General features: G+C 38.7%; 1 protein-coding gene across 1 annotated transcript in view; it reads right to left on the reverse strand.

The window, feature by feature from the left end:
* The window catches only part of LOC115216613 (reversion-inducing cysteine-rich protein with Kazal motifs-like), a 75,908-nt gene that overhangs the window by 2,356 nt on the left and 58,552 nt on the right, over positions 1 to 15,000 (reverse strand). Inside the window, exons 13-20 of the mRNA XM_029786090.2 lie at positions 11,959 to 12,075; positions 10,766 to 10,847; positions 9,438 to 9,527; positions 7,123 to 7,187; positions 6,876 to 7,000; positions 4,907 to 5,036; positions 3,086 to 3,190; positions 959 to 1,167 (exon numbers count right to left, since the gene is read on the reverse strand). Coding sequence (XP_029641950.1) covers positions 959 to 1,167; positions 3,086 to 3,190; positions 4,907 to 5,036; positions 6,876 to 7,000; positions 7,123 to 7,187; positions 9,438 to 9,527; positions 10,766 to 10,847; positions 11,959 to 12,075 — 923 coding nt within the window. The remainder of the gene's footprint in view (positions 1 to 958; positions 1,168 to 3,085; positions 3,191 to 4,906; positions 5,037 to 6,875; positions 7,001 to 7,122; positions 7,188 to 9,437; positions 9,528 to 10,765; positions 10,848 to 11,958; positions 12,076 to 15,000) is intronic.

The following is a 15,000-nucleotide window of genomic DNA, read 5'->3' on the forward strand; positions in this document are numbered from 1 at the left end:
AGTTTAAGGAAATCAACGTCGTAATGCGTTGTCAAGGAGACCAGCGTTCTTTTAGAACAACGACTTCATGGCTTGAAGACACCAAAACAGAAATGGTTAAGAAAGCCTGAATTGGCATCTATAAAGGAAGTAACTCTCTAAAAATGCTTATATAGTTATTTCCCTTACAAACCCGAGCAACGCCGGGCGATACTGCTAGTAAGATATATATCTGTGTGTGTGTGTGTGTATTACATATATAATACATATACAGAATGTTTCAGAATGAACTGTTTCAATGAAATCAGGCAAATTTGAAAAAAAGCTGACAGAATTGTATGCTTATTATTTAATTATGATGCCAAAAGAAATAAATTTATAAATCTTGTGTCAAAACTTTATTGAAAATTTTCAACATGTGCTCTGTTTGTATCCCTGCAAATATGAAATCTATCCTAAGCGTTGCAAAACACATTTTGAAGCAGTTCAGGGGTTATCCCCCAGCACTGCTAACTGAATGTGTTCTTAAAGTTCAGTTAAACTATTCCTCCATCCTGGGGATAGAGGAAGAGAAAATGATTGCAGCTAAATTGGAAAAAAGCTATTGTGGACTGGTCAGCGTCCACAACAGAAATGAAAATGAAATTATAAAAAAAAAAATCATAAAAATTATAAAATTATAAACAAAATTAGAAATGTATACACTTTTAATTCATATTAAATATGATAAATGTAATTAAAAGTGAGTTTTTTTTTTTAAATTGTCCAATTTCACCGAAATAGTTAATTCTGGGACACCTGGGGAATGCCAAACATTTTGAAGACTACAGTCAATAAAATAGCAATAAAAGTTTATTTTTTCTGTGCAGCCTGGTCCCTAAAGATCCACGGCTTAGCACTGGTCTGCAGCCTGCTGGCTGGGTTTCCTGGTCTACATCAAGAAAATCTCTTGGCCGTTCAGAAGATAATGTATACTCACTTGTAGCTCTGTCGGGTGTTTGGTGACAGGTGCAATTAAGATAACCATGTCTCCTTCTAAACTCAGGTAGGCGAAAACATCACACTGTGGCACAGTCATCAGGTCTGAGAGTTTCTCAGCAATGTTTAAGGTTGAGATGGGTCTGATGTCAGCCACTTTAAGGGCATCATCTGCCAAAGAGGTACTATAAAGAACACGTAGTTCAGCAGCTGAAAAAGGAGAGAACACAAAAGGTAAGAGAGCTGGGTTAAAGTTCAGGATATTTTTTGGTATGACATGACACACACATGGACACTGCCTCTGCTAGTAACAGAAGAATTGGAAAATTGGAAGACTACGGAGTGCAGTGCGTAAGAATCATGGAATGTACATAGAAAAAATGGCAACAAATTTTAGGTTGGGTCTGAGATTGTGTCTCATTTTACACTTGGATTGGGATCTTGCTAATAAACACACACACACACATGTATATGTATGGATATATATGGATGCATATAGCTTAGTGGTTAGGGTGTTCGGCTCATGATGGTAAGGTTGTAGTTTTGATTCCTGGACCAGGTTACGCATTGTGTTCTTTGAGCAAAACACTTCATTTCACATTGCTCCAGTCTGCTCAGCTGGCAAGAAGATGAGTCACCCTGTGATGGAGCGGTGTCCCATCCAGGAGGGGAATATACACGCCATGGAAACCAGGAAATCAGCATAAATTAAGAAGGTAGCTTTACCTTTACACACACACATATTAGAAACCTTGCCAAATCAGAGTGGCACGTCGAAAGCTCCCACTACATTCTCGGAGTGGTTGGTATAAGGAAGGGCATCCAGCTGTAGAAAACATGCCAGATCAGATTGGAGCCTGGTGCAGCCTCCTGCCTTGCCAGTCCTCAGTCAAACCATCCAACTCATACCAGCATGGAAAGCAGACATTAAATGATAATGACGACAATGATGATGATGGTGATACGTATATATATATATCATCGTCATCATCAGCATGTTTTCTAAGCTGGATGTCATCAACTATGGCCTCCAGTACATAACTGGTATTCATTTTATCAACCATGGTCCCCAGTGCATGACTGGTATTCAATCTATCAACCATGGCCACCAGTGCTAAGTATTTTATTCAGCCTGATAATGTGTCTGCCAGCTTGACACCTTAATAATCCTTACTATTATAGACACAAGGGCTGAATTTGGGAGAGGGGTGATAGCAGATTCCATCGACCCTCATTATGCAACTGGTACTTAATTTATCAAACCCAAAAGGATGAAAGGCAAAGTCGACTTCAATGGAATTTGAACTCAGAACATAGCTATAGGCGAAATACCGCTAAGCATTTCGTCCAGCATGCTAATGATTCTGTCAGCTCAACACCTCAGCTTGACACCTTAATAATAATAATAATAATAATAATAATAATAATAGTAATAATAATAATAATAATAATAATAATAATGCAGTGACTCTCATGGCTAAGCAGTGGCTCTCATGGCTGCAGTGGCTCTCATGAACGCAGTGGCTCTCATGGCTTCTGATCTTAACTGATTGGAAGTGTTATCATGTACATTGTTTTGTCTTGGTATAAAAGATGGGCTACAGCAAATATTCTGCTCAATACCACAGATTTGCTTGTCAGTTGTTTGACCTTAACCAGTTGAGCATGTCCCTTAGTGGCTGACGATATGTGCATCTCTGATCACGAGCAGAAGTAGTGGGGGAGCATCATAGCCATATAGCCATGTGTTGAGAGGAATTCTTTGGGGTTTGAATAGTTCACCTCTGGAAACATGGGTGGTTCTTTCAACATCCTTAAACAACCCTTATTCAGGGACCGTTTGAGCGGGATGGGCTACTCAACCTGAAGAAAATTCTAACTGGGCCCCACCTGCAAGGTCATGTGCTGTTTATCTTGATATGAGATCACCATGTCGCGCACATATGATTGTGATGCATGTGCCTGGTGTACCTTTATCAGACGGGTAGTCATGATGGGTATATTGGGCTTTGTATATTTTACCCCAGTGTCACTTTGATGGCATGAACTGCTCTCTCACTCAATAATAATAATAATAATGATAATAGTAACAACAACAACGATAATGAGGCAAAGCAGAAATCCTCACCACATATTGGACAGCAACCGGCGGGAGGGGTAATTGGTTTACAGGACCTTGGATGGATCGGAGGACAGGTCATCTTGAAGCAGTGGGAGTTCTGTTGATCTTGCACTGTGGAGGAAGACAAATGGGTTTTGTGGAATTAGTAGTAGAAATAGTAGTGATAGTAGTAGTAACAGTTGTGGTAGTATGAATGATATTGGTGGAAAAGAAGAAAAGAAAGAAGCAGAAATGTTATAATTACTGTATTTGAAGGTTTGCAAGATTTCAATAAAATGTTTTTAAAACATCACCCCAGGTCCTTATATGCAAAGCTGGGCTCCCAAAAGCTAATTTTGTCCCCAACCCTCGGGATGTTCACTACTATAGACTGATTTTAATCCAAATGGTCTCATCCCCATAGCCTCCCTTCTTAATACTCTTTTACTCTTTACTCTTTTACTTGTTTCAGTCATTTGACTGCGGCCATGCTGGAGCACCACCTTTAATCGACGGGCTTCTCTCAGTTTCCGTCTACCAAATCCACTCACAAGGCTTTGGTCAGCCCGAGGCTATAGTAGAAGACACTTACCGAAGGTGCCACGCAGTGGGACTGAACATGGAACCATGTAGTTGGTAGACAAGCTACTTACCACACAGCCACTCCTGTGCCTATAATAATAATAATAACTTTTTATATATTGGGTTGGTGCATAATTATTGCAGCTAGTTTTCAACAAAAAACAATAACAACATTTAACAAAAACATCTTTAAATGATGGCCTGACCGTCTGCCAAGCAAAACGGGAAGCAGTAATTGAAGTAGATGGTGAATATGTTCCGGAATAATCATTTAAAGATGTTTTTGTTAAATATTGTTATTGTTTTTGTTGAATAAAATTTGTTGAAAAAAAAAAACTGCAATAATTATGCACCAACTCAGTACAATATTTCTACAGTTTTTTTTTTTTTTGCTATGGCTAAGATACTTTTGTAATGATTCACAACACCCTGCTGGACTTTTTAGATATTAACATGCTTTAACCCTTTGTGAAGGTGCATTGTTCAGTGGTTAGAGCAACGAGCTTATGATCGTGAGATTGTGAGTTCAATTCCTGGACTGGGCCATGTGTTGTGTTCTTCAGTAAGACACTTTATTTCACGTTACTCCAGTTCACTCAGCTGTAGAAATGAGTTGTGATGTTGCTGGTGCCAAGCTGTATCGGCCCCTTTGCTTTTCCCTTGGATAACATCAGTGGTGTGGAGAGGGGAAGCTGGTATGCATGGGCAACTGCTGGTCTTCCATAAACAACCTTGCTCGGACTTGTGCCTCGGAGGGGAACTTTCTAGGTGCAATCCCATGGTCATTCATGCTTGGGAGGGTAATTTTCTAAGTGCAATCCCATGGTCATTCATGACTGAAGGGGGTCCCTGAACCCTTTACCGTTTAAACTGGCCACATCCTATGTGGTTTACGTTCAAACCAACCAGATCCTGCCTCTCACACCTACCTTACAATATTCTTGAAGAATAAAGTATCACAACACTAAAATCTCAACACTAAGAGATAATACATGATTAATTCCAAACAACGTAAATAATGAAGAATTTTGGGGAAGGGGGCCAGTTGATTTGATCAACACTAGTATGCAACTGGTACTTAATTTATTGACCCTGAAAGGATGAAAGGCAAAGTCGACCTCGGCGGAATTTGAACTCAGAACTTAGCGACGGGTGAAATACTGCTAAGTACTTCATCTGGAATGCTAACGTTTCTGCCAGCTCACCGCCGAGGAAGTAGACAGTAATCAGCAAGAAACTGCTTAAAAGCTGTAAATGGTTACTTACAAGAAAGCTGCCCCACATTTCGACAGGATCCTTTATAGTCAACAGTTGTCTTATGGGCAAAAGCTTCACAGTCACTGGTGTAAGTCTCACCATTGTGGCCACATACGACTCCATCGTTTTCACAGTTTTCCTGTAACAAAGCAGACATTGGTTGTATAGAGAGTCGTTGACAGACAGGTATATACGGATGAGATGGGTGTATAGAAATGTGATGGGTGTATACAGATGAGATGGGTGTATAGAAATGAGATGGGTGTATACAGATGAGATGGGTGTATAGAAATGAGATGGGTGTATGCAGATGAGATGGGTGTATAGAAGTGAGATGGGTGTATGCAGATGAGATGGGTGTATAGAAATGAGATGGGTGTATACAGATGAGATGGGTGTATAGAAATGAGATGAGTGTATACAGATGAGATGGGTGTATAGAAATGAGATGGGTGTATACAGATGAGATGGGTGTATAGAAATGAGATGGGTGTATACAGATGAGATGGGTGTATAGAAATGAGACAGGTAAATATGTAATGAATATTCGTGGGAATGGGAATGATGGAAGAAAAGAAGAAAGATTTTGTGTATACATTGTCATCGTCATCATTTAATGTCCACTTTTCCATGCTTCCATGGGTCGGATGGAATTGTTGAGGTAGATTTTCTACAGCTGCATGGCCTCCCTCTCATCAACCCCCCCCCCCTGTTTCTTGGAAGGTTGGAAGTGAAGGGCGCCACCTGCATGATATTCATTGGCAACAATCACACAGAGTCACATGAAGATAAGGAGACAGTACCATACACACACACACACACACACACAAACATCATCATCATCATCATCATCACCATCATCATCATTTACCGTCCGCCTTCCATGCTGGCATGGGTTGGATGGTTTGACAGGAGCTAGCCAGGCAGGAGACTGCACCAGACTTCTCTGTCTGTTTCGGTATGGTTTTTTATGGCTGGATGCCCTTCCTAACACTGACCCCCCAGCAGAGTGGACTGAGTTCAGAGTGGACTGAGTTCAGAGTGGACTGAGGTCAGAGTGGACTGAGGTCAGAGTGGACTGAGGTCAGTTTTGGCAAGGTTTTTACAGCTGGATGCCCTTCCAAATGCCAACCACCTTACAATATGGGCTGGGTGCTTTTTAAACATGGCACCTGCACTGGTAGGGTCGCCAAGTAACTTGTGAGATGGAATCTTTGAGAGGGAAAGGGGAATTGGAGGAGGAAGTGATCTTGTGTCAGATGATGAAAAGTTAGAGAAAAACAAAAGACAAAGACAGGTGTATAAACAACAAGCAGGTGTATTAGGTTGATGCTCGGGAAGGTGAGAAAGTCTTTTATGTTTCAAGCCTATGCTCTTCAACAGAAAAGAACACAAGAAAATAGATAGAGAGAGAATGAAAAAAAACTTGTGGACTTAGCGATACATTTTATACACACACACACACACACACACATATATATTCAAATATTATTTTAATAATAATAGAGAATAAAATCAATAATGATTTTACTAGTGGCCAGTGCAGAAATAAAAAGCTTTTAGGTAAATTTTACAAATTATTTTATAACTATATACATAATTACAACAAGGGGTCAGTTTAATGCTTCCCCACACACAGCTAGAAATAGACATTAAAGTCTTTTTACTACCTTAAAATCTCCAACGGAGATTTTAGGGTAGTAAGAAAGACTTTAACATCTATTTCTAGCTGTGCATGGGGAAGCATTAAGCTGACCCCTTGTTATGATTATGAATATAATTATAAAATAATTTATATTTGATGTTAAACGATGATGATGATGATGATGATGAATATGATGATGATGATGATATATATATATATATGTATATATGTATATGTGTATATATATGTGTGTGTGTGTGTGTGTGTATATATATATATATATATATAGAGAGAGAGAGAGAGAGAGAGAGACAGTATTCAAAGTGTCCTCACTTGGCAGTGTCCCCAGTAGGCTAAACTCTTGTTATGACCATTCATTAAACAGATATTGGAGAATTCTTCATCGAGAGTATCACAGACATGTTCATGGTTGTGACTGCAACCTGGTTTCTTCGATACTGAAATACAAAGAGAGACAAAAAAAAAAAAATTAAGAATTCGTCCATTAGAGGTTCTTCAGGGAAATTAAAGATTTTGGAAGGGAAAAAATAGTCATAAATGAGGCAATATGTGAACTTACAGCAGACATATTGAGGACACGATCTTTCTTGGAAACTGAGACACACCTGGTGATGTGGGACACACCTGTGAAATGGAGAGTAAACAGAACAGTGTTGAGGTGGTGGTGGTTGATTGTATGTTGAAGGGGTCCAATGAATGGAGTAATTTATGGCAAAATCATTTGTAAAATTTGCACATTTATTTTGTGTGTGTGTGTGTGTGTGTGTGTGTGTGCATGTAATATATAGCATTATAATTCTATGTATGAAGTATGTATGGATGGATGTATACATAAATGCATCATAATTGTTTGTATGTGTATATATATATATCTTTATATATAAAAGAGAAGTTGTGTGCTGTCTGTCTCCTAGGATTTAGATTCCTAACTACTCCCACATTTTGTGGTGCAGTTTAACCAAAACCGGGTATCTTATAGTCGTGGGTATTAGCGTGCGTCTACGATGAGTCTATGATTTAAAAAAAAATTTACCATCACTTTTTCCCACTTTTAATGCATTTTTGGCATATATAAGGGAAGTAACTCTCTAAAAATTTATTATTAAATCTCAGAACATAAAAAGCTACAGTAACCCCCCCCCCTTTACATCTCTAAAAATGCTTATATAGTTATTTCCCTTACAAACCCGAGCAATGCCGGGCAATACTGCTAGTCTATATATATAATTATAATTAGGGTTCATCAAAGATTTGCTTTACCACATACCGAAGTTTAGAAATAGCAGCCAAAGAACCTTAGCTATTTCTTCTACTATAAGAAGAGACTCCCAGACAAAACTTCGGTATGTGGTAAAGCAAATCGTTGCTGAACCCTAATTATAATTATACTCGTAATTATAAAATATTGTTTAAGTTTACCGAAAAATGGTCCTTTTTCATTCTACTTGGTGGAATTAGTAATTACTAGTTAATTAATTAATTTTACCCTTTATTATTATTGATATATATATATAAATTATTATCCATTGCACCAACAACCATCTTGAGCACCCTTTTGAGCTCCATGTGACTAACACATGTGGGCATTGCCTACAGAGTCAGAAAACAGCACAGTTCCCATGGCGTTCAGAAACATTTTTTCACACTCAGAGTTGCTGAAGCATGGAACAAACTACCTGCATCAGTTGTTAGTTGCCAAGACATTGCATCCTTTAAAACCTCACTGCTTCCTGAAATTCGCCAACTCTACATCTGATACACCCCCCACCTTCCATGTATATCGTGACTCATACACTGTTCACTTTTCTGACTTTTGTACATAATTCTATGTACTGTACACGCACCTTTGATGAGTTGTTGTGCACCTGAGCACTGTACACAATAATTTCATTATTATATATATATATATCGGTGGCACCCCATGCCGGAGGCACACCTCCGTGCTGGTGGCACGTAAAAAGCACCAACCGATTGTGGTCGTTGCCAGCCTTGCCTGGCACCTATGCCAGTGGCATGTAAAAAGCACCCACTGCACTCACGGAGTGGTTGGCGTTAGGAAGGGCATCCAGCTGTAGAAACACTGCCAGATCAAACTGGGCCTGGTGCAGCCTCCTGGCTTCCCAGACCCCAGTCAAACCGTCCAACCCATGCTAGCATGGAAAGCCAACGTTAAACAATGATGATGATTATATATTACTAGCAGTATCGCCCGGCGTTGCTCGGGTTTGTAAGGGAAATAACTATATAAGCATTTTTAGAGATGTAAAGTATAATAGCCATCTCAATATGGCTAACCACAAAGGGGTGTGTTACTGTAGCTTCTTACGTTCTGAGAGTTAATAATAAATTTTTAGAGAGTTACTTCCCTTATATATGCCAAAAATGCATTAAAAATGGGAAAAATTGATGGTAATTTTTTTTTTTAAATCGTAGACGCGCGCTAATACCCAGAAGGGCTCGATATGAATCAAGACTATAAGATACCCGGTTTTGGTTAAACTGCACCGCAAAATGTGGGAGTAGTTAGGAATCTAAATCGAGGGAGACAGACAGCACACAACCTTACCTTTATATATAAAGATATGTGTACAATATATATATGTATGGATATATACCATTTTTTGAAGGCATTAAAGGCACATGGGCATACATGATGCACCCCAATCTGTGCTGGTCAAATTCAGAGGAAAAGTCAAAAACAAATTTTAATTTTTAGTGCATTATAGCTTCTAATATAGGCCCAGCTTCACATGTAGGGCCCAGGGTGGTTTTTAGAGATAGATTTTTAAAATTCTAAATGGCATATCTTGTATGCCATCAAATATGGTAATATATAAAGAAGAAAATATATAAGAATATTTGTAGAAGACTTACGTCTCATCTGAACCACAGTTTGCGTTCTTGCAGGGATTGATTGCAGTACAGTTACCAAACCTAAATTGGATCTCTTTGAGTCCTGCACATCTGAAGAACAGAAGAAAAGAATTACAGGACAAAAGGAAAATTGAAGAAGAATTAATGGAGTTTGTATCAGTTATTTTTGTATTTTAGGTTTGAATATCTTTCCATGGTAAGTAATTAGATATTAAGAAATGTATGGAATAATCCACAGAGGATATTGTGATGGTGGTGGTGGTGGGTCTTTTATATCTGAATGTGGTAATAAATAACTGCATATGCACATACATGCACACACACACACACATGCATAAATACGCATATATCTACATGCTCATATGTACATATGTATGTACGTACATACATACATATGTATGCTCATTCGTACATACATACATACAAGCAGACATACACACATATACATAAATACACATATATACGTACATACATACATATACACACATACATACATACATTCATACATACATACGTATGTACATACTTATGTACGTACGTATGTATGTATATATGTATGCACATATATATGTGTATTTATGTATGTATATGTGTGTATGTCTGTTTGTACATATGTATGTATGTACATACGTACGTGCATACGTACATGCATACATACATACATACATGCATACATACATGCATACACACATGCATACACACACACACACACACATACATATAGGGTCAGTTTTAGGGTCGCTGGCGTCCCGGGCAAGCTGAACTTTTGCGTGTAGAAGCTGATGATCATGGAAATTTCCTCATCTTTGTCATGCTCTCCTTGGTGCCTCCTAGCACATGGCACTCCGGGTGACTGCCCAAGTTGCTGGTACCTTGGGGTGGCCTTGGATGTTGGATGTGTGGTTGTATGAAATTATGCGAGTGTGTGTAAGAGAGAAAGAGAGAGAGGGAGAAAGAGAGAGAGAGAGAGAGAGAATGAGTGAGACAGACAGACAGACAAACAGAAAGAGGAGAGCAAGGAAATTTGAGAAACTAGGAGAAAAGGACAAAAGCAAAGAAAGTGAGAAAGAGATGGGAAAACAGAGAGAAAGAGAGAGAGAGAGAGAGAGAGAATGAGTGAGACAGACAGACAGACAAACAGAAAGAGGAGAGCAAGGAAATTTGAGAAACTAGGAGAAAAGGACAAAAGCAAAGAAAGTGAGAAAGAGATGGGAAAACAGAGAGAAAGAGAGAGAGAGAGAGACTAAGAGAGAGAGAGAGAGAGCGAGAGAGAGAATGAGAGAGGGGGGAGTGAGGAAGAGGTTAAGCAGTAAAATATTGGTACTTACAATGCCAAACATCTGTTTGGGTAGGTTCTACCATTTATTCCACAGACTGGGAAGTAATGAGACTGACAGTTACATGGTAAACCTATGGAGGAGGCAGAAAGAGAGAGAGAGGCAGAAGAGGATTAGAAAGGTCAGTTTTAGGTTTAGTCTGATAAACAACACCGACATTTATGACATTACAACAATGATGATGAGATGGAAAAGGATGCAGAACAAATTTGGTTTTCATCTTTTGTAGAACCATCAAAGGATCTTTGTGGCTTTCGTCACTGTTTACAATTTTGTTTCAATTGTTTTCAAAATTTCGTAAATGGATTAAGTTTTGTATTTCAATAATGAAAATGAAATTCATTTTTCCTATGAATCCATAATTAAAAAGTTTATTAGGCACAGGAGTGGCTGTGTGGTAAGTAGCTTGCTTACCAGCCACATGGTTTTGGGTTCAGTCCCACTGCGTGGCACCTTGGGCAAGTGTCTTCTACTATAGCCTCAGGTCGACCAAAGCCTTGTGAGTGGATTTGGTAGATGGAAACTGAAAGAAGCCCATCGTATATATGTATATTCATATATATGTATGTGTGTGTATATGTTTGTGTGTCTGTTTGTCCCCCAACATCGCTTGACAACCAATGGTGGTGTGTTTACGTCCCCGTAACTTAGCGGTTTAGCAAAAGAGACCGATAGAATAAGTACTAGGCTTCCAAAGAATAAGTCCTAGGGTCGATTTCCTCGATTAAAGGTGGTGCTCCAGCATGGCAACAGTCAAATGACTGAAACAAGTAAAAGTTAAAAAAAAGTAAAGCCTTCAAAATTTGCAAAATTTGGGTACTTTTAGCCAATCAGAAGAATGTTTCTATAGTAACCAAAGCAAAGAAGCCCCACATGTTCCATAGCTGATTGTGAAGAACTCTGTTTCCGTAGTAACCAAAGATGCTGCACATGTGCACAAGAAGATCCTGTGTGAGACAGAATGTGATAGGGCCGACTCTTAGAAATACAGGTACAATTAAGTTTTGCTAGATGAGTGGACTGGAGCAACGTGTTATAAAGTGTCTTGCTCAAGGACACAATTCATCGCTGGGAATTGAACTCACGGCCTTACAATCGTTAGCCGAATGTCCTAACCACTAAGCCATGTGCCTTGATCTGCTGCTATAAGTACAAAAAGTGAATTTGCTAATGTCATCACCAACCTGTGTATGTTCTGTGTAGCTTGTCTTTGGGTTTCACGCACTGACGCTTCGTACAGATTGTCTTGCTGGAGTAACACGTACAGAAATTACAATGGGACATGTAGGCAATATTTTGCACTGAAAATAAAATAAAATAAAAAACGAAACAAATTAATTAATCCTTCTATGAACAAATTTTGCACTGAAATTAGAGGAAATAAAATTAAAATTAATCATCCCTTCTGTGAATGAATTGCTGATCCAGAATATGTGTTATTTATGTGCTTGAATAAATTTTCACAGTAAATTGTGAATTGGTTGATGTTTTGGGACTAAAATAATGATTTATGTTAAAGCTGGAGTGTGAAACGTAAAGAAAAGTGGATCATTTCGGTTTGAACGGCAGTTTTTCTAGCGGTGTCATATGAAATTGTCACCCATAATTATGACCCTAGTATCGATCTATTGCATTTCAATCTGTTTTAGGGTTAGGGTTAGGATTAGGGTGGGGGGAAGGGTATCTTTTTTTCTTCAGAAATATAAATAAACCCAATCTGTTTCTTAAACGAGGGACATATACATACGGCACAGAATGTTTTCACCTCAATAGACGTCAGTGATTGGTTGAAATTGCAGAAATTGAAGAAAAAAAAAAAAAACCCAAATATCTTACAAACTATAGAATTTTCTCAAGAAAGCCAAGAGAAAAAGATGTTTTATAAATACATTCTACCAGTATACAAAGTTTAAATGTGTTTAGTTATGTGGAAATTATTTTTAAAAACTGCCATTCAAACCGAAAAAATCCAGAAAAGACATACTTGTCTCTGGAAGTGTTTGCATTATCATTCCTTTCAGTCTGTCTGTCTACCTTTCGTCGCCCCAAATCGTATGGGCCTATTAATACACAGCACCTATGCTAAAAGAGAGATGAGATAAAAGTTGCCTTCTCATATTCATACCACTTCTGTTGCTACTAACTGCTGTTTTTTACAATAAGTCTGTTGGTTATTTGCAACATCAGTGCCAGGAAAGACTCTGAAATTCTTTATATCGTTGGAGTGGCTGTGTGGTAAGTAGCTTGCTTACCAACCACATGGTTCCGGGTTCAGTCCCACCGCGTGGCATCTTGGGCAAGTGTCTTCTACTATAGCCCCGGGCCAACCAATGCCTTGTGAGTGGATTTGGTAGACGGAAACTGAAAGAAGCCTGTCGTATAGATGTATATATATGTATATGTATGTGTGTGTATATGTTTGTGTGTCTGTGTTTGTCCCCCTAGCATTGCTTGACAACCGATGCTGGTGTGTTTACGTCCCCGTCACCTAGCGGTTCAGCAAAAGAGACCAATAGAATAAGTACTGGGCTTACAAAGAACAAGTCCCGGAGTCGATTTGCTCGACTAAAGGCGGTGCTCCAGCATGGCCACAGTCAAATGACTGAAACAAGTAAAAGAGAGAGAGAGAGAGAGTGATCCAGCTGTTATGTCGCTTCTGGACGTCTGTCACATTGGACCCTGAAACAGGGTTCCAGCAGCCATAGCAGACAATTCTCATCTGTCAACGATATAAATACGAGTGCTTCTATGCACGACGAATCAATGCGAGAGGTTCCCTCGTGGTAAATAAGGCAGTATTCCGTCTTCTAACACAACATCCACGCTAAGTTGGACATAGAGACTAACTACCATTTGGTATTAACACTACTCCAGTCTCGTATATAAAACTTCGATCTGGTGAAATTATAGAAGCAGTTAACCGACAAAAAAATCTTCCTCTGGGGTATATAAAACCCGTACAGGAAGTCTTCCTCTACTCATAGCAAGGATAATCTCAACTAATTGAATTTTTTTTATCTCAATATCTTACAAATATGAGTTTCATGACGACAAACGCAATAATTTTAAATAAGAGTAGTCTCCCTTGCATCATTTAATTTCTTTATCAATTTTTGCGGGTGTGAAAAGTAACGTCTTTCTTTTTCTTTTATTTTCTCTCTTATGGTGCGATAAAAATTTTGAATGATTATTTTTGTTGTTGTAGTTGCTGTTTGATAGATCTTTGATTAATTGTGTCTCAGATCACATTATCCCTCCTGGTCTTCCTTGAATGCACATCAAATATAATGCTTATTTTTTATTCACGTTGGTTTGAAGAAATTATGCATTGTTCTGTAGCTTGTTATTGTTTATTTAGAATGACATTGTAGGGGTAGTGTGAGAAGCCAGATCAGATAGAATATTTGGGTCAGAAATGATCAGTTTAATGGAGATTAGTTTGCGCTTGTAGCAGGTTGAACGACAACACAGAAGCCGGCGAAGTTTCGCTTGTCGTAGCACAACTTTTCCGTCGATTTCCGTAAAAAACTTTTATTTTTTTACATAAGTAATGAGAGCGAAAGAGACTAAGAGGAAGCGATTTTATGACGAGGGAAGTTTGTCTTTGAAGTTACCGTCTAGGGGAAGCATTGATGTACATGTGTGTGTGTGTGTGTGTTTGATGGGGTGTGGGAGACAGTATGTTGTGTAAGTGAAGTCCTTCTGTTAGTGTGTGTGAAGAGACAGAGAGAGTAATGTGTGAAAGAGAGAGATAACTGAAATTTTTTACCCGGTGTGTGTGTATATGTATGTATGTATGTGTGTGTGTGTGTATGTATCTATGTATGTGTGTGTGTAAGTATGTGTGTGTATGTATGTATGGCCGATTCATCGTAATTACGATGAATCGGCCATACATACTTACACACACACATACATAGATACATACACACACACACACATACATACATACATATACACACACACCGAGTAAAAAATTTCAGTTATCTCTCTCTTTCACACATTACTCTCTCTGTCTCTTCACACACACTAACAGAAGGACTTCACTTACACAACATACTGTCTCCCACACCCCATCAAACACACACACACACACACATGTACATCAATGCTTCCCCTAGACGGTAACTTCAAAGACAAACTTCCCTCGTCATAAAATCGCTTCCTCTTAGTCTCTTTCGCTCTCATTACTTATGTAAAAAAATAAGTTTTTTACGGAAATCGAC

This window comes from Octopus sinensis, linkage group LG10, assembly GCF_006345805.1.
Source record: "Octopus sinensis linkage group LG10, ASM634580v1, whole genome shotgun sequence".
NCBI classification, from domain to species: domain Eukaryota; kingdom Metazoa; phylum Mollusca; class Cephalopoda; order Octopoda; family Octopodidae; genus Octopus; species Octopus sinensis.